The sequence below is a fragment of the Malaya genurostris genome, chromosome 3 (assembly GCF_030247185.1).
Source record: "Malaya genurostris strain Urasoe2022 chromosome 3, Malgen_1.1, whole genome shotgun sequence".
In the NCBI taxonomy this organism is placed as follows: Eukaryota; Metazoa; Arthropoda; class Insecta; order Diptera; family Culicidae; genus Malaya; species Malaya genurostris.
In genome coordinates, this window is record NC_080572.1 from 230,175,683 (window position 1) to 230,196,243 (window position 20,561).

The following is a 20,561-nucleotide window of genomic DNA, read 5'->3' on the forward strand; positions in this document are numbered from 1 at the left end:
ATTATGTCAAAACATTCCCGGATCGGAAGATGTAATCACATGTATGACTTAACCGACAAAACGTAATGTTTTTTCAGTGCACCAAAATTTCTCGACGATGCCTGAGTCGAACTCGAAAGTCTTAGACTTGGCTTGAGAGCCATTATTAGGCTTTTTGATAAGCTCACAACACGACCGTTCCACGCATAACTGTCCCATATTTTATGGGATTTCCTATCTATATGGGACAGTTATGCGTGGAATGCAAGAGTGCTATTGGCTAAGGGTAAGTTTTCATAAATCAGACTATTTGAATGGCAAAAGAAAGGCATAAAGCGTTTTTATGTTTCGGATAAGCAGGGTGACATGTCGAACGTCACGATTGTGGTCCTTTAGGGTTTAGTCTAATTTTGTGCTAAAAACAATTCTTCAAATTTGGTTTTTTAAATCATGTTTCCCATTGAATTAACGCGATTTGACTTCAATTGGCTATGTCAATACACGAGTTGTTGAAGAAAAACATAAATGGTGTGATTTTTGCTATTTAAACTCTGGGCAGCCGACTGCCCAGAGCGTGAATGAACTGACAGACTTCGTATTGAGTATTTTTTTGTGAAATGTTGTAAATTTAGGTTACTGTTGGAATGGAAATGACCGGTTTGAGACTTTAAATAACGGTGTTCTGGAAAATAGATATTTTCCATAACGTATTAATCTTGGAATCGACTCGAAGTTCAAATGAGAACATTTTGAAGGCAAAACTTTTGTCACTTGAGCATAGATTATTTGGAACGTTTTCAGTATATTTCAATCGCTAACCGACCAGACTTGACGAGTGAAGGTTTATCACAATAATTAAAAAATAAATGTAATTATTCTTTAAAAGTGGATACAAATTTGTAAACCTAATAAACACCTGCAAACGGAGGTGAGAACGGAGAGGAGATCACCAGAATAATTAATTAACAGTCTTCTTCGCTTATTTTACTTTGCCTCTCGCTGAAGACGACGACGACTGGCTGGCTTTCCTTTTCGAAATTACCATTTTCGCTCACCAAAAAAAAAAAAACCTGCGCTCGGACGGTCCGGAAACGATTTACCCTTAGGTTATTTTGTTTGCTGTTATTTTTTCTGGTTTCGGTACAAAACATTTGGTTCTTTATTTGTGGCTTCAATTTTTTCCCAATATATTTTGTCGATTCCTTCTCTACCATGGTTACCTTCGTAATTAATTCATTCTTTGTTTCTTTTCTTTTGCTCGTCCCACCACGGAACCCGCAGATCTCCAGTGTACCGCCGTTGAACGAAACGCCATCTTGCGGCATCAACTGTCACCGTACGACAAACACTCGCCGACACGTGGCAATGACGAACCGGTCGTTTCCGGCATAACCGGAAGTAACAACAGTAGCAACAGTAGTTACCGTCGTCATCATCATCATCATCATCGTAGAAACGAGGCTTGGTTGGAAAGTCTGCCGTCGAGCAGCTATCGACGTCAGAACATCACTGGCGAGTATACCTCGGAAGAAGTACCATCCGTGCCGAATGTGGTTATAATCGACGGTAGCCAATTGTGGCATCAACAGCAGCAGCAGCACCAGCATCCGGTGCCGGTATCGGTCATTTACGAAACGTCATCGTCACGGTACGATGGTGGATTGAATTCTCATCGTCAGAATCAGCAGCAGCAGCAGCACCACCACCACCATCAACAAACGAATAACGCGAATAACCTGCTCGGTAACCTAAACCTAAACCTCCACCACCACCACCATCACGACCATCGGCCAGCTGCTGACTCTTTGGCAGACGAAGACTGTCAAAGCGAGATCAGCCAGCAACAACAAATCGAAACCACCGGTGCCAGTGGTGGACACATCAAGTATTCCGGAGCAGCAGCAGCAGCGGTTCCAGTCGCAGCCAAACGCAAACGTGATACAGGTAATTAGCATCGGAGATGATACCGCGAAATGTTGCGCCCGCCCGGTTCTACCCGAGCGATCCGGCCAACGAAGCATTCACGGATTGCAATAACTGTTGTTTGAAACTGAGCCAGAAGGGGGGCCCCGGTACGGGATCCGGAGATGATTTTTAATGCAAATCTATGGTACTTTATTAGTGGCGTTTCATGTCGCAATGGCTTATTATTAACATTTGCCTTCGGGTCGTCGTGGGATACCATCACAGTATGCGACTTCGGGGAGCTTATGCCTCTTTATTTTGACGTAGGACTACGTCTTTCTTTACTATGTTTACCCGGGTGCATCTTCAAAATTTCACAACACGAAAGTGTAACGAAATTACTGCAGATTTGATTTCTTAATAATTGTTACCCTGATTGAGTATTTTCTCTAATTTTTTCACGAAACGGATGGAAAAAGATGTAATATTGTTGTTAATACCACATTTATTATGAAAACATTGTTTAAATAGTGAAAAAAAAGGTCCAAACATGAAACATTCAAATTAACCGAATCTATAAATAGACCCTGTTGCGCGTTTGCTAGCTTCCGTCTATGATAATCCATAAACGGAGCCACGTCGTGTGCGCAGGCTGCCATCTACGCCAAGAAAGTGGAACTACACCCAACATTATTCAACATTATGCTTCAGTCAAGGGCGAATATGAGGTTCCGTTACTCAAAACTAAACGCAAAAAAAAAGAACAACTAGTTTTTCTGTGAGCATATCTGTTGGACGTTCGCAGTGTGATTTTCACGTCAAACAAGAGCGATTAAGTCATCTAGCTGCTAGTCGTTTGCATTGGAGAAAAAAAGTACGGGTGTGTATCGTCAGAGATATAACTGGATGTCGTGAATACGAATAAAACTGACACTCTTTCTTTTACTTCCGAATATCAATTAGTTGATCGATTGTGTGAATTGGGCAAATTTTCCTCTTTTTCACTACTAGAATTTTAAACGATACACCTAAACTAAAGTACAGATTAGTTACATTAAACATTCTGAAACACAATTAAATATTACGAAATAACCAATATAGTTCTTTATGATAAAACAATGGCGGTTCTGAAAGGAACCTTTCATTAATGGCTTCTGGGTCGGTGCTATGTATTTCATATAGCAAATCAGCAGGAAGTTCTACTACAAACTACAAGTGGTTGAAAAATGGGTCGTATACAGTATAGTGTGGAAAATTTCGCATAATTCTTTTGGTATACAATTATCGATCTAAATAACATCATACAGAATTTTGATGTCAATTATTTCATTTCGGATTTACATATTTCAGTGAAAAAAGTTATCAAAATGCCGTACGAGATAAATTTCTGGCATTCAGAAGGGCTAAATTGTGTAATTCTCTAAGATATTAAACACTGTTGCGAATTTTGCACAAAGCTAATCAAATTATCCTAAAAACTGGCTCTGTGACCTGAGCGTTAAACGCTTTGCACACGCAAAAGGTCTACTTCCATTGCCGACTGCTCCTCCTGTTGACCGCAGTCCAAATGAGAGGACGACTTGATCTTCCCTCAAGCGTTACCGATTCATATATTCGCAAAACTATGTCCCAATACGGAGAGATTCTCTCTATCGAAAAAGAAAAGTGGAAGAACTTTTTCCCCGGTATTCTAAATGGCGTACGTTTGTTACGCATGCGCTTGAAGAAGACCTTCTTATGTGACTTCCGGTCAGGATACAAGAATCCCGTGCAAATAATTTGTTACCTATGACAATCAGATGGCCACATGCCAATATTGCCAAAAAGCTGTTCACTACGGTAAGCCATGTGATAAACTGGACAAGGAGACAACTACACCAAAGGACAACGGTGCTTCCTTCACACCAACCTTAAGCAACCGCAGAACTCCTGTGACAGCCACCAACAACAATGAAGCATCCCCCTCAACGAAACCATCAGTATCCCCTATAGAACAAAGTACACCCACCAGCTGCAGTTAACAACTTACCCAACTTACCCAACGCCTGTCAAATAAGTAGCGATTGTTTCGCCAATAACAGTGATGCCGAACCAATGGACGGGAGCGTGAATAGCGAACCACTGCTCCCCCTTCATTCACTAGATAACAGCGAAAGCGCCTCTCCTCCAAGGAAAACAATTTCTACAAGATCCAGCAAAAAAAAATAATTTTTTTTACTGTAAAACGGCCACGTTAAGCTTAAGTGCAAAAAAGCCGAATAAAAAAAAACTTTCTAAAAAAGCTCTTAACCAAAACTGGTTCAGTTTGAAATCGATCGGAAATCTGAGTAGACGTGTGCGACTCGCTCGCAAAGTCAGTTTCACTTCAAACAAGAGCGATTGCATAATCTTGCTGGTGGTCGTATGCCCAAGAAAACGAAAAGTGGACAACGATGGAGAACCTTATGCAAACGCAGTCGTTCTTATGGCTCTGAATGTTATCTAAAGAACTTCTAAGATAATTTGATTAGCTCTGTGCACTTTTCGCTGTGCGAAATTTGCACCAAACGAACGTTAACTATCGTTTTGCTGCATCGCGTTCGAGAAAAATATTCCGAACAGTGTTTAATATCGTGGATAATTCTACATTTTGGTCCTTCTGAATGCTAGAAATGAATCCCGTACAGCATTTTGATGGTTTCTTTTACTGAAATATTGAGATAAATGAAATATTGAAATATATGAGCGATTGTGTCATCATCCAGCTGCTGGTCGTTCGCATTCGAGCGACGTAGAAAAATCAATTAATCGGCCATTCTAAAGGTGTTCCAAAGAACTATTAGAATTATTCTTCTTTGAAATATGCAAATCGGAAGTAAAAATAATTCGGCTCGAAAAAATCTAATGAAATACTCAGTATAGTGTGAACCGTGCGGACTGCGCATTATTCGAATGCAAATAAAAAACAACATTCTGTTATTTTGAGTTCAAGCAAAATGCACCGAGCAGTGTTTAATGTGGGAAAAAATTCCACAATAGAAATGAAACTCAAATAAGGAGTGTATCGAAAATAAGCTATCCACATACATTTGTGTTGTACGCATGTATTTGTGATGGTTTCTTATGCTCAGATCACAGCATGCTGTGCGTTTGGCAGTCAGCTTTCGTTTGTTTACTTGTTTGTGCGGTGGAAATTCTGCGTTTTCAAAATGTCGCGTAAACACATGCCTAAGTAAGAAGTGTATTACTATGCGAAAATTGGCGAAACAGATTGGAATTCATCATGCCAGTGTTAAAACCATCAATCATAAGTTTAAGGAACACTTTTCTTTGGATGAGCTATCAGGAAGAGACAGAAAACCTGGTTCTTTCAACCCGAAACTGGACCAGAAAGCGGTATCTCTAATCATGAAGAACAAATCAATGCCAATACGTGATTTGGCCAAAAAAGCAGGAACGAGTGTCGCAATGATCCAGCGTATCAAGAGGCGAAATCACCTGAAGACCTACAAAAAGCAGAAAATCTCGAAACAAAGTGTAGAACAAACGAAGCGAGCAACAACAAGGGCCCGGAAATTGTATTCGCGTCTTTTGCAGTGTCCGGATGCATGCGTTTTGATGGACGATGAAACTTATGTGAAGGAGGACTCAAAAACCCTTCCAGGTCCACAATACTTTACTGTCGTCGTTGGGGCGGATGTGAACGATGCGAACAGATCGATTCAAGTGAAGTAGCTCGGTCGAAAGGTACTGGTATGGCAAGCAATATGTTCCTGTGGTTTGAAGTCAACCATTTTTTACACTACCGCAACTATAAATGTTTTGTTTTGGCCGGATTTAGCGTCGGCTCACCATGCCAAAACCACTATTAATTGGCTTGCGGAAAAGGGTATAAATTTCGTTGAGAAAAATATCAATCCACCAAATATCCCTAAGCGTTACTCAGACTTACTGGACAATCGTGAAGAGGGTCTTCAAGAAGGCTGGTAAGGCAGCTGGGAACATGCAGGATTTCGAAAAAATTTGGGCTCAAGCGTCCAAAAAATGCGATGCAACACTTGCCAGAAACTTGATGAAGAGCGTTCGATCAAAAGTTCGAAAATTCGTGAAGGAATAACTTGAATTTCATCCGGTTCTCATTATGCTCAGGTTTAATCTCCTACAATAAAGGATCAATTTTTAGTTTGAATAAAATATCGTTTTTTATCATAATTTGAAAGAAAATTTTGCGGGTAGCTTATTTTCGATACACTCCTTAATATTATGACAGTTTCATATCGGAAAACTTTTATGAAGCAACTTTCCAAATGTTTTAGTTTTGAAAAACTAACAAAAACAAACGAAAGCTGACAGTCAAACGCACAGCATGCTGTGATCTGAGCATAAAAAATCATCAGAAATACATGCGAACAACACAAATGTATGTGGATAGCTTATTTTCGATACACTCCTTACACATCTTAAGGCCATCGTCCAAGTACCATGCGCGCGGGTGGTTTTAGGATATTTTCGATGGAAATTTCGAAAAATTTGACAAAACCAAAAACATACAGACCTTTGAAATACTTTTATCTATCTACAGCGTGAAAATGACTGGAAAATTCGGAGGATTTTACGAGTCTTATCAAAAATAGCGCTGAAAAAATTAGCTTTTTTTGTAATTTTTCACAATTATTTGAAAAAATAATTCGATGGAATGAAATATTTTTTTCAAAAAAAACCTCATGCTGGTAACAAGGATCAGATTCGAAAACATTTTTGGAAAACCTTTTCACGCTTTTCATGGAAAATCAACGAATTTCATATAACCGATTTCGTGGAAATTTTTGAAATTCGTGGATTTTCTATGAAAAGCGTGAAAAGGTTTTCCAAAAATGTGTCCGAATGTAATCTGTGTATCCATAATAAAGTTTATTTGAAAAAAAAAAAAGTTTATGTCATCGCTTTATTTTTCCATATAATTGTGAAAGATCACAAAAACACTTATTTTTCAGAGCAATTTTTGATAAGACTCGGAAAATCCTCCGAATTTTCCAGCCATTTTCACCCTGTAGATAGATAAATGTATTTCAAAGGTCTGTATGTTTTTGGTTTTGGCAAATTTTTCGAAATTTCCATCGAAAATTTCCTAAAACCACCCGCGCGCATGGTACTTGGACGATGGCCTTAAACAGTCAAACGGTATCAAACCAATTGTTTATTTCTATACATCTCGAATGCAGTCCTACGTCAATCTCGCGGTTATGTCGCTGGGATTACCTACTCTAAGCTTTTTTTTTATTTGCCTTGTGTCATTAACCACGGGGTGCCATCGAATGAAATCTTCATTTGCTATGGATCCGTTGGATTCTCATGTTTAATCTACCATAATTACCGCCGTGTCTTGTGCGAAGTTGCGAGTATTTAAATACGCTTATTTATGTCACTGCAATGCTTGCAGTTAATATTTTATAGCGATCAGTGATTATATGCACGCAATTTATTAACATGAAAACGAACCGAAGGTTCCATCGCCCTGCAGAGAAAAAGCTCCAATGCGATCGAAAATTACTGCAACAAGTTAATTCAAGCAAAAAGTCGCAACTCTTGTTGCCACGGAGCTGTGGTCATACGACGAGTCCATTCGAGATGTTCATTCTTCATTTTGTCATATCAAATCATCACATCCAGGCGCCTATTTTTCTTCACCGATTGCAGCTCTCCGGATGGCCTTACTTTGCATACTGAGCAGACTACAGAGAGAATAGAAGTGAAAAAAAAAACAGAACAAAAAAAAAACCTCAAACGAGTCGCTGGCACTGGCACGACGACTGAGACAACCCTGGGATGAGTGAATGAGTGAGCAGATATGGAATGGTGAATAGGTTGGCAAAGTAAAAAAACAGAATATTTATAAATTGACTGACCGAAACTTGACCAACGTTGTTATTCCCGTTCTATACAGTTGATTAGCTCGGTTTCAAAGCCGGATACATGTCCAGAAACAGTTTTGTGCACTTCAAACTTCGGAACCGAACCGACGACAAACGACGATCAGAATTCGAGCACTCGTTGTTCACGTTGTTGAGAGAGAAAGAGAGAGAAACGAGTCACCAGAGTGACATTGATGGGCAAAGTTTGGTGATTTATAGACTATTTGCTGAGTCTGTGTGTGTGTATCAGTGGATGTTGACTTCCAGTTTCCGAGATTTCGATTCTATTATTCAAATTATTTCCCTGCTTGTGCACACCTCGGGACTGGTCGAACCTTGAAATTGGGTTAGTAGCTGAGGTGTTTAGTGCCCTGCCTGCCTCTCTTCTTTTGTCTTTCGGTCGAGTGATTTGTGTGTGTGTTGTAAAAGGGGATTTTAATTGAACTCCTACACGGAAATTTTCAACGGTGCCGACCATTTTTGGGTAGTTCGTCCTCGGTCTGCAAGAAATGGCCTTTGCGCGTTGATTAGTTGTTCTTCTGGTCATTGTCGATTGTGAATCGTTTAAGCTTGGATTACCTCTGTTCATGTGACGCCGCGGTCGGTTGTTTCGAACGAACCTGTTTTTCAATCAGACCTTAACGCCGTGCTGTGGATCTCCTTGATTTGATTTGTGTAAACTCCCTGAGCAGTTTCGTTCGAACTTTGAATGCGTGCTTCTGGAAGGTTGACTAGAATCATAATATTTCGAACATGGCTTCATCAGTCGTTTCGCCTTTCTCATATAACTGATGTTTTCATAAATATTACTAAGAGATTCTTAAAAACACGTTTCTTTGAATCTTAAATAAGAACAACAATTTTTTTTACTATTGGAAAGTTGTTTTGTTAGTGTAGTGTGTCGTCTCTACTCAGTATTGTTTGGCAAATCATCATGAATGAATGCATCTCGATACCGAACCATGATCAATGCATATTCGTTGCCAAATCTTCCAGATATGGATGTTGACGAAATGTGGTTTCAAACAGGATGGTGCCACTTGTCATACTGCGCCCAAAACAATCGACTTATTGAAAGAACATTTCAAGGACGAAATTATTTCGAGAAATGAATCGGTGAATTGGCCTCCGCGTTCGTGTGATTTGACGCCACTCGATTATTTTTTGTAGGGATACGTGAAGTCATTGGTTTATGTGGGTAAACCTGCATCAATCGTTGCCTTGGAAACCAATATTCAACGTGTCAGTGCTGAAATACGCCTTCAATTGCTTGAAAAGTGTTCGAAAATTGAACCTCCCGAATGACCTTTGTGAAACATAGTCGTGGCGGCCATATGTCCGAAATCATGTTTAAATGGTAATTTGAAGGGAAAGGAAAAAAATATTCTTTACCCCTAAGTTTATGCTAGGTGCACATACCCATTTATGTTGAGCCGTCAGGTCGCAGTAGCACTTCAACATAAACTGCTACTCACTAAACTCAAAACTCATCACGCTTGCTTGCCTTTTCGTACCCGCAACGACGACGGTTTTGAGATAGTCAGGCCCATATCAGTTCTGATAACAGAGGTATTTTGGCCCACTTTAAGATTCATTTTATTTTGGCTCATTTTGTAAAAATATTCACCAAATGTTGTAATATCTTTGAAAACCCCTTCCGCAATAGGTAATTTAATGTGATTAGCTTCAAATTGATGCAACATGGGTTATTTAATATCGATTAAATCCATAAAGTTTGTTAGGAGGGCCACAATATATGAAGTGGCTAAAATACCTCTGTTACCCTATAAAAGGTAAACTTTGATAGTTTATTTCTTCTTGTGCGTTAGACGGAACTGGTGAGGATCTACCACCAACATCAGTAACAACAGACCTTCTGTATGGTAAGGAGTGTATCGATAAGTAGTTAGCAACATTCAAACAGTTATTACTCTAAAATGGCTTAATTTTTTGCAGTGTGTTTAGCGGTGACATGTTTGTTTACATGTCAATAACAGCTGCGCAATCGATTGGTTGGACAGTCCGGCCGGGACTTAAAAGTGGTTGAGTACATCAGGAAAAACCCATCGGCGTCGACGCGGGATTTGGCCAAGCAGTTTTTTTTTTTTTAATAGAGGCTTTAACATTAATGTCATTCGCCCCTTCGGGCCAGAAAAACTTTTTCTGACCCTATGTGCGGGGTTGGGAATCGAACCCAGGCGGACTGCGTGAAAGCCATTGACTTACCCATCACGCTATACCCGTCCCCCTTGGCCAAGCAGTTGAACACCAGCATCGGGATGATTCAACGGATCAAAGTTCGGAACTCCCTGAAAACGTACAAGAAACAAAAGGTGCCGAAAAAGTCCCTGGTACAGCAAGTTCAGGCCAAAATAAGAGCGCGAAAACTGTATAACCGGATTCTACAGAATCGACGACGAAACTTACGCCAAGGAAGACTCTCGAGTGCTGCCCGGACCGCAATATTATACGAAATCGGTGTACCAGGACCTGGACGACACTGACACCACGGTGGCGATGGAAAAGTTTGGGCAGAAGGTGTTGGTCTGGCAAGCAATTCGTACCTGTGGTTTGCGGTCGTCGATTTTCTTCATGAAGGGCACATTTAACGCCAAGGTGTACGAGGAAGAATGTTTGAAGAAGAGAATGCTGCCACTGTACAGAAAGCATAAGGCTCCTCCTCTCTGCTGGCTGGATTTGGCTTCAGCCCACTACACCAACTCCGTTCTACAGTGGTTGTCAAAAAATAATGTACAATTCGTGGAAAAGGACATCAACCCACCGAACTGCCCGGATCTTCGGCCAATTGAAAGGTATTGGGCAATTGTCAAGCGGCACTTTCGGAAGGAAGGTGCAGTGTCCCAAATCATGTAGGAGTTCAAAAAACTAGACAGCTGCCACCAGGAAAGTCACAAAAGTAACTGTGCAGAATTTAAAGAAGAATGTCAAGTCCAAAGTGCGAGCGTTTCACAGAAACTAGGATTTTCTTCAATATAATCAGTGAAATGCATAAAAATGTAATTTTTCTGCAATATATCGAAAACTGATGTCAAAATTTATTTTTTTCGCTTTTTTATTCAATAATCAATGATGCTAACTACTTTTCGATACACTCCTTATATACACATAATAAAATGATCTGCCAACGAGATGAATTTACCAATAAGTTTTATGAAGATTTACACCTCGTACCGAAAAAGGAAACACTCATGAAATGGAAAAATTTAACCTTTCCGCGCTGTAATTCCGAAACCGAAAACCGGAATTTTCGGGGACTTTTTAAAAAATTTGAAAAAAAAAAAAACATTTGCATCTTAGTTTGTAAAAATCGGTTAAGAAATTTCCGAGTAAGTTGAGTGCGCTTTATCTCATAGATTTGCACATATCACCTTGTAACTCCAGAACCGGAACTCGGATGAAGAAAAACTCATAGCTTTCTGGATGAGAACCTAGATTGAAATTATGACAATTTTCATGTTACATATTTTCCACCCGGAAAGCATGGTACGGCAATTCACAGGAATTAATGCCAATTTCAACATTTCCATCAGCTCCGAGCAAATTTCCCGCCCGCTCGGTCGTTGTATCGCACAAGCAGTATCGACACATCAGTCACACGTGCAAAGACGCTCGTCACCGGGGTTCTTGGTTGGTCGTGCCGTGCGGTGGGTTGACACAAGACACGACCGAGGAGCGAGAGCGCCTGCCTGGCGGGTGACCTTTTCAAATTCCGAAATAATTACTTGGTTCGTTTGAGCGGCAAGGAAAATCAAATCAATCTCCTGCTGTTGATAGATTCTATTAGCTTCTTCGACCTATTCGGCTTCGGAAGGCAACTAGGGGTAATGGTGGTATGGTATGGCACGAGATTCCGCCGAGGAACCGAACTCCAAAGGAATCGTCGGACTGGAGCTGTTCCGACGAATCCCATCTCCGTTGGAGCTATTTTGTAAAAAGCTTTTAGTTTCACTGTAGCTAGTTATCAACGCTCATTAACTTGAGGCATGCATCGTAGACCGATCCTTATGGGTTTTGGTCCTTTCGTTTCGTTTCCGAACAGAATGTGGGGGTGTCTGTCAATGGTGATGATTGATTTGGGTCTCTAATCCAGTTCGTTGCTGCGGGTTTGTGGGATCATTTTGTCAGCGATGATAGCGAAAAGTTTTTGTTCGAGAGAAACTGATATAGATAAGATTTCCCCTTTCAACGTAAAACGGCGCCTAGTATCTTAACGTGTACAGCTGAGTGGAAATTTCACAACTTTTCGCCGAACCATTCCGGCTGATGCAAATCGGCTTTCATTTCGCGAACAACAATTCCACTGCAGCAGTGTGAAGAGTTAATAAAAAGGTACCCGAAGCTTTAACCAGCAAAAAAAAAGCAAACTATTAGCGCTAAAGTGGACTATCGCTGCCAGGCTTTACTCGTTATTGTTGTCTGTTAATTCAGGTTTCACTCACGATTGTGAACCGACTCGACTGTCGTTCCCCGAAAGTGTACCAAACTTGGTTTCTTCGCTGTACGACGGTTGGTTCTGTTTTGTTTTTCTTTCGTCAGATTCGGTCCCGATTTTTAAACCTCCTTCCATCGACGTCGGTGCTGTGTGTTTGTTTGTGGTGCTGTACGGCCATTTTTTTTACAAGTTTTGTCGAAATCTACTTTAAATAACAGCTAAACCTTTGAATGAACGTGTTTCTTACTTCAGGTTCGAGTTCGCTATACGGCCTGGTATTGCACAACGAATGTTTTCTAGTATGACTTTCTTCATTGAATTTAGGTTGATTTTTGACAGCTGTCAGTGTCTCCGAACTGTTTTATTTGAACAAGATTTTATCTAGATTCTCGAGAATGATTCGGGCTTGCTTCACCGTAGCGCCTGTCTTCCAGTAGCATAGACAGCCTGCCGACGACTATAATTACTTGTGTAATTCTTTGATACTGTCTAGGGTGGTCCGAGAAAAAAAAAATCACAGTTTTATTGCAATATGTTCTTGTCGAAACATACAATATAAAATGGTGATAGTGACCCCAACATCTGGTTTTAGGAGAAATCAAAGCGAGCCCAACGAGGTTTCCTCGCTCGGTGAACTCTTCTTGACCTTCATTATACGCAAACGATTCACACGTGGATGGCGTGCTCACGAACTCACCACCACCAATCAACGTTGGGGCGGTGGGTCTTGGGGCGAAAAGGTGGCAACAAATGGAAACGCAACTCCTCCTAGAAGGGGTTGGTGGTAATTGCTTTGACCTGTTCTTTTCCATCGCGCGCTCTTACAGTTCCACAGCATGCCAGAAAGCAGTCACTGTTGTACTATGCTCATGCACAACACGGTTGACTACGGATCACGTAGTGTCCCCCCAGCTTCCAAGGGAGACTAAAAATAGTCTCATCTGGCATAATAATCAACTTTTCATTTTCACCGGCATGCTGCACCGTTGTCGACCGGCGAAGGGTAAGTGGATCGTTATGATGTTGTGATGTTCCTGGTGCAATTTATGCATTAGAAGCACACAATCCGGTAACAGTCTTGACGCTGTAATAACGAAACTCCGGTACTCCGGTCTCTCTAAATGCGCTGAAATTAGATTACTTGAAGAGTAATAGCAAAATTAACAAGGTACTCCTGCGTACCGGGAGTAGTATCGGACTCTTTTCTCTGAGTAATTGGAACTGTTTCGTTTAAGTTATGTGAAAAGTTTGAAATTGTAATTTTAGGGACATATGCTTTATCATTAGTTCACCAAATCGCACAATTGTCTCAACATTGTACTGAATTGGTTTGAAATAAAGAAAAATGAATTATGGTTAAATTTTTCAGATTTAATTATGATTCTCAGAATTGAATTTCCAGGTACGCTAGTTGCTAGGCAACCGACGTTTCGATCACTAGTTTTGATCTTTATCAAAAGGAATATTTTAACGTTTCACCATCTGAAAATCATAAACCACAAAATCAGAAATCAAAGCGACGCACAGTGGGAAAAAACAGGACACCCGCAAAGAAATCGGGAACCATGGAAAAAGGCAACAAATAAGAGTGTTTCTTATGTAAAAAACGTGTTTAATCCACCTAGCAGTGAGATGATACCTTTTTTTTTATCAATCCGCATGAGTTTTTTGCATGAATATTCTTCGGTGTTTTAGTTCTCATGACATTATTTTAATGACCGTCATTTTAGCGGCAATTTGTGATTTTAATCACTCAATACCCTGTAATGTCGAAGTTGCAAATCGGATCGAATTTGAATCTAAACGAGTGACAATCGATTGAACATTCCATGAGATGTCGAAGAAAGTTTCAGTTTAGAGTTTACGGTTATTTACGGTACTTCCAGAGCCGGTATTTAGGAACCAGCATAACCCAAAACAATTCGTAATTTTCAGTCCAACTTTGAAGATTTTTAGAATTGTCATCTTCTATGTCGGCTTGAATTTTAAAAACTTATCACCCTGTAATTCCAGAATCGGAAATCAGAATCGGATAAAATTCATTAATTTCGCATGGGACCATAAATTCTTTAATTTGAATTTTTGTTTTTGAGTTTTTTTTTAATTTTTTGAGAAAACGATTGGATACTGGAACCGGAATTCACAATCAGTGTAGCCGAAGTCAGTTAAATTCACCTGAGGAGTTGTATAGTTTACATTTGATTCAAAATGTTCGAAAATCAGTGCAGACTGACTAAAAAGCAAGATGTTTTATAGAATCTTAAGACCCTTCATTTGAATCTTAGATGGTTTTTAGATTTCATTTGAATCTTCGATCGGTTCAGCCAGCTATGAGAAAAAAGACACTATTTTAATTTCGTTTGACATATCATTCTCTAGCTTAGGAACCAGAAGTCGGATCCAGATGTAACTCAAGAACTTTGTTTGGAAGCACTTCTCGTATGAATTTGAGTTTGTAGAAAATGGTTGAGTCATCTCCAAGAAAATTGAATGAAATTATTTTCCACACAAGCATTTGCTGATCTCGACGAACTGATTGGAATGGTATATTGGTGTCATGTTCTTCCAGCATTCATTACTGTCAGTAGTTTAAATCAATATAATTATGCAATTGTTTTTAACTCGAAAATGCTGCCATCTTGGCCATCATCTGATTTACATATGCCGTATTCGAACGATTATGCTGCCAAAAACGAACCGTGCTAAAATCGGTCCGAGGCAAACTGTCATGAAAAAGGATGTTGTACACAGTCTTAGTGGTACTTAGAAACAATCGTGTGTAACAGTATAAAAAATCGTGTTTCACGTTGCTCCCAAGCATTGCATTATCATATAGCGCTCAAAATTCCTACTACTGGAATAAGGGGAAAAGTCACTTACACAAAAATATCGATATCTCCGTTAAAAATGGACGGATTTTAATAATCTATGGCTTGTTGGATAGCTATTACCGTGTCGAATCTAAGTCTAAAAACATATTCTGTTTTCAAGGTCAATTGTGACAGATATTGGCAGAAAACTGAAAATTTTGACATAAAACTTCGTATAACTCAAAAAGTAAACATCCGATTTTAAAACCATTCAATAGCGTTCTGGGTGACGTGAAGACCTTTCATTTGCGACTAGTTTGATCAAAATCAGTCCAGCCATCTCTGAGATCTCGATCTCTTAGTTGACAACACACATACAGACACACACATACACACACACACGGACATTTGCTCAGTTCGTCGAGCTGAATCGATGGGTATATGACATTCGGGGATCTCGGAAATTTTTTCTAAAGTTTGAGCAAATTCTATACCTATTTTTTATATTTATAAAATAAGGTAAAAATCCAAGATATTCAATGGAATGGTATTTAATGGCCGCACGAATTGCCATCCTGCTCGTTTTACCCCAAATGCCCAGCAGATTTTGGGTTTTTTGTAGTATTTGTTCTTATTATTATTATTATGTTGCTTTATTTACCCTCGGTTTTAACCTTACGGTCATTCGCCGAGGTATTTGTTCTGTAACTTGAAAGGAAACCAGGTGGGGTCTACTGAAATAGCTTGATTTTATGTAAAAATGTCTGGAGAATCGAATGTAAGAGTGTGCGGTATTCTGGAATAGCCTACTTTCATGTAAAAAAGTCTCGAGAATCGATTAGAAGAACCCACACTGGCCGCACGAAACGTTTTGGTGGCTATTTTACCCCAATTCCTCCATTTCATGAGATCCTTACTGTAAATCGTCCTTAAATCTTGGTAAAACTTCTTGCAATTTTTTCTAAATCTAGCTTATCTTATGTAAAAAAGTCTGGAGAATCGAATGGAAGAACCTACACTAGCCGCACGAAACGTTTTGATGACTATTTTACCCCATTTCCTCGATTTTATGATATTTTATTGTAAATCGGTCTTAAATTATGGTAAAACTTGTTGGAAGTTTACTAAATCTAGCTTATCTTATGTAAAAAAAGTTTGTAGAATCGAATGCCAGAGCTTATACTGGCCGCACGAAACATTCTGGTGACTATTTTACCCCATTTCTCTATTTCATGATATCTTGTTGTAAATCGTCCTTAAATCTCAGTAAAATAGTCATCAATACGTTTCGTGCGGCTAGTGTAGGTTCTTCCATTCGATTCTCCAGACTTATGTAAAAACATAGGATAAGCTAGACCATCCCATTGAATTCCTTGGACATTTTTACATAAGAAACGCTTTAGTTTGTTGACCTATCTCAATTACGTCATGAGTTACAGAGTTCTTTGCGGGTTTTCAGAGATTTTTTCCCATTGTGCGACGTTTCGATCACTAGTTTTGATCTTAATCAAAAGAAATATTTTAACGTTTCACCATCTGAAAATCGTAACCCTTCCGGAGTCACATTTGTTCCACATTTTGGTCATCTGAGTCACGTCTTGAGTCGTTTTTCTACTTTTCTTATGCTTCTGATGATTCGGGACTGCGGGCAGGTGGATTTATGTTTTTATCGATGAAATCTACGTTATAATCGCGGTATCACTGGATGATTTCCCGGCTGCAGTGGCAACTCGCTAAATCTAGCCAAAAACTTCACGGAACCTTTAATGGAAGGTACCTGGAACGACCGAAATTAGCTCTGCGCCTAATTCGTTTTACTGTTTTTGAATTAGTTCATTTTAACAACAAAATTTCCAATATAACTATTGAATTAGTTGAAATTCAGAATTTACTTTGCTGAAAAAACTCTTGTTTTTAGAGAATGTGTTTAGTTGGCGAATATGCTGGACACAAACATGAAATTCACATTGACAACTAATTTTGTGATTGAAATAAAAAATGACTCTATTTATCTGTTACCATCATTGCTGAAAGACACAATAAAGAAAACAAAAATGAAATTGGTTTTATTAACAACTTTATTAGCCGGAAGGTGGGAAGAAACAAAAAACTTCGTTTGACATATACAATTAGAGTGCAACTTTCGAAACTCACTTCACTGTTCCACGTAAAAAACATTATTTCGCACAATCGCTTCAAATGCGCACAAATTCTGAATAAATACACTTTCCACTAAGAGATTACGACATTTTTACATATCGGTTTAGAAATTTGAATATGGATATATCGTAACAAATGCGAAAAACATCAAAACAATTTGTAAGCAGTTTCAACAAGACTATCCTTTTGAGCTTTTTAAAGGATTGTTTTGCTTTGACACTTCTCATGAGTTCTCGAAAGTTGCACTCTAATTGTATATGTCAAACGAAGTTTTTTGTTTTTTCCCACCTTCCGGGCTGCGCCGTCTGGTGTACTACTTCTATTCGGTTTTTGTTTTCCGAGTGCTCAAAGTTTTCAGTGAGAGAGTCGATTTCGCGAAGTCCAATGAAGAATACAGCGATTTAGAAGAAAAAAAATTTCAAAAGAAGTTCATGTTTCGTCGACTGAAAAATTCTTTTCGGTAGTATTGTGCCATCTAGTGGCTAGTAGTCATTGCGGTGTTAACGTTTTTTCGGTGAAAGTGCGCCATATAGCTGCAGATTGCAGAAGCCAATTCATCCATTCATGTTGGTTGAAAACAACATTTTATTTTTCTAATTCAACTATGGAATGGAAATGGAGTGTGCCTTAGCTAAGAAATGACAGCACGTTTAATTGCTGAATTCAGCTAAAACAATAGCCACTTCAACAAATATTTTATTATTATTAAGATAATGAGAATTAAAAAACTTAAATTAGGAAAAGTAAGATATTTTTAGTTGTCTCAAAAAACAACTAACTAAAATCAGAAAATCAACTAATTTTTTCGCCAAAATGCTGATTTCGGTCTTTCAGTGAGTACGCGGTTTTTGAGACATTCTTCCTTGTACAGCTTTGAGTCCATCGTCTTATTCGTCACGAACACTTTACTCCGCAGCTGCATATCCCTTGCCAAATCATCAGTTTTTTTTGCGAATTGGTCCATAAAAGCCTCAACTTCTAAACTTCTCAGGTACATCTTCTCGTGCCGTCGCCATTTAGATTTTTCATCCAGAAAGCTGTCCGAAATCCATTTTGACGTAGGTTTCATCGTCAATTAGCAGGCATCTCTGGTACTTCGTCAAAACGTGCTGGTACAATTTCCGAGCTCGAGTTTTGGTGACGAAACTTTGCTTCAACGTTCTGTTTGATTGCTTCCCGATCAGATGGTAATAACAAAATTTTAACAACTGGAGTAATTTATTTCAGAAATATTTTGTAACAAATTTTGAAATATTTTTGGCTGGTAAGCTGATAAAATAACATAAATCATAACAAAAAAGACCCTAGCGGGAACAAAATCGTAACAGATTTTGAAACGTTTGTTTCACAATTATTATTGAATTTGATATAACTACAGAAGTCCGAAAGCAGAAATTTATAACAATAGTTGTAATAAATTAGATAGCAAATTTAACACAGAAAAACTATATCACAGCCAACTTTTAACATCGTTTCAATCCAAAATTGTTGAATAATTTTTTTTATTAAATGAATACTTCATTTAGTGATTTGGTTACTTCTTTTGGTTCTTTGAAAATAGAACATAATAACTGATTTTGTTATTATATTGTTATTATAAGTTTTAACTTTCAACTGGTTTCATTCGTTAGATATCTCAAAATAACACAAATTGTTATACATATCAACTGTTGATATACCTGTGTTATGATTTTGTTATGTGCGTCTGATCGTTTTGCTGTCTCGATAAGAACGATATCCTGCTCGCAAACGAATTCTTCGAACGGTACTGTGAGTAGCAGCGTCCCACTACGATGCTTACCTTGAGGCTCTCGATCTACCCTCTTTTGCTCCCTGAAACGTTTTAGCAACGGTTGATTTGGCGATTTTTAAACGTTTTTGCTTGTTTTATTACAGACAACGTTGGATTATCAAAGTGAATGTGCAGAATTGTTTCTCTCCTTTCAGCTTCCATCTGGAATAATTTTTGACTCACTGCACGAAACACCGTGAAATTTAAACCACAGAAAGTGGGTGCCTAGGTAAACAAAGCGTTGTAAAAGAATTCTTGCAGCGGTCACTTCCCGTCTGTCACTTGCTGCAGCACAATAAGTGATTCCGGATTCTAACTGGGCAGAACTTTTATAGCCAGTAGTCAGTGTGGGCCAGATATGGATCATACGATGGACGAGGAAGCAATTTGCAGTGTAATTCGTTCCATTTAACCTTAGTTGTCATCGACTTGTGAATCGGTGCGTTGGTGAAACAGTGATTTTCGACATATGAGGTCGTTTTTCCTTGATTGTTGCATTAAAATGATCTGCGGTATGTAGTTTTCGCTATTGATTGTTTTTACTCTCTCAAGATAGTCAATGAAGATTATATCATGTGCATTCCAAAATACTGAAGCCCTAATGTTCCCAGTTGACTGATGTGCATTTGGACGCTTTATCGGCTGCAGTCTACTCAGATGATAGTCGTTTTGAATCCGGGGTGAAGTGATGGATCCATGTTTCATCCATTGTCACATATCGAAACGAAAAAAAAAACGATTTTTTACTTGTGAACAACACTGCTCTGGTTCATCAATACGTTGTTATTTTCTATCGATTGCGAATAAACACGGTACCCACTTTGAAAAAAGCTTTTTCGTGGTCAAATGTTCCTCCGTTTTTTTTTCTACGCGGATTTCCGTAGTTACGCAGTCTCAAATTCTCTAAGTTCCAAAGTAAAATTTTTCAAGACATTTTTTTTTGGATTACAGAGATGTCAACGTTTCATGTATTTCTAAGACATTTGGCATAAAAAAATGTCTTCCATTCTTTTATTTTACGCGGATTTCCGAAATTACGCGGTCTCAAATTCAATTCGGTCCCATTTTTTTAGATTACACCAGATTAGAACGTTTTTATGAATTTCTAAGACATTTGACATAAAAAAATTGATTCTGGAAATTTCAAAAAGTAGATTTTTTTCAAAGGAAAATTTTTGTGGGATTACACCATAATTCATGAGATATTTGGTAAAAATTTTTTTTTTAGTTTTGTGTTTTTTTTATGCAGATTTTGAAATAAAAAAAATCATTCTGGAAATTTCAAAAAGTACATTTTTTCAAAGGAAAATTTTTGTGAGATTATACCATAATTCATAAGATATTTGGCAACAAATTTTTTGTTTTAGTTTTGTGGTTTTTTTACGCAGATTTCCGAAATAAAAAAAAATAATTCTGGAAATTTCAAAAAGTAGACTTTTTTCAAAGGAAAATTCTTGGCATAAAAAAAATTGATTCTGGAAATTTCAAAAAGTAGATGTTTTTCAAAGGAAAATTTTTGTGAGATTACACCATAATTCATCAGATATTTGGTAAAAATTTTTTTTTTAGTT

At 38.5% G+C, this 20,561-nt stretch overlaps 1 protein-coding gene across 3 annotated transcripts in view; it reads left to right on the forward strand.

The window, feature by feature from the left end:
- The window catches only part of LOC131435640 (homeodomain-interacting protein kinase 2), a 232,080-nt gene that overhangs the window by 11,173 nt on the left and 200,346 nt on the right, over positions 1 to 20,561 (forward strand). For all 3 annotated transcript variants that reach the window (XM_058603742.1, XM_058603740.1, XM_058603743.1), the window contains one exon: positions 1,261 to 1,923. In XM_058603742.1, coding sequence (XP_058459725.1) covers positions 1,261 to 1,923 — 663 coding nt within the window. The remainder of the gene's footprint in view (positions 1 to 1,260; positions 1,924 to 20,561) is intronic.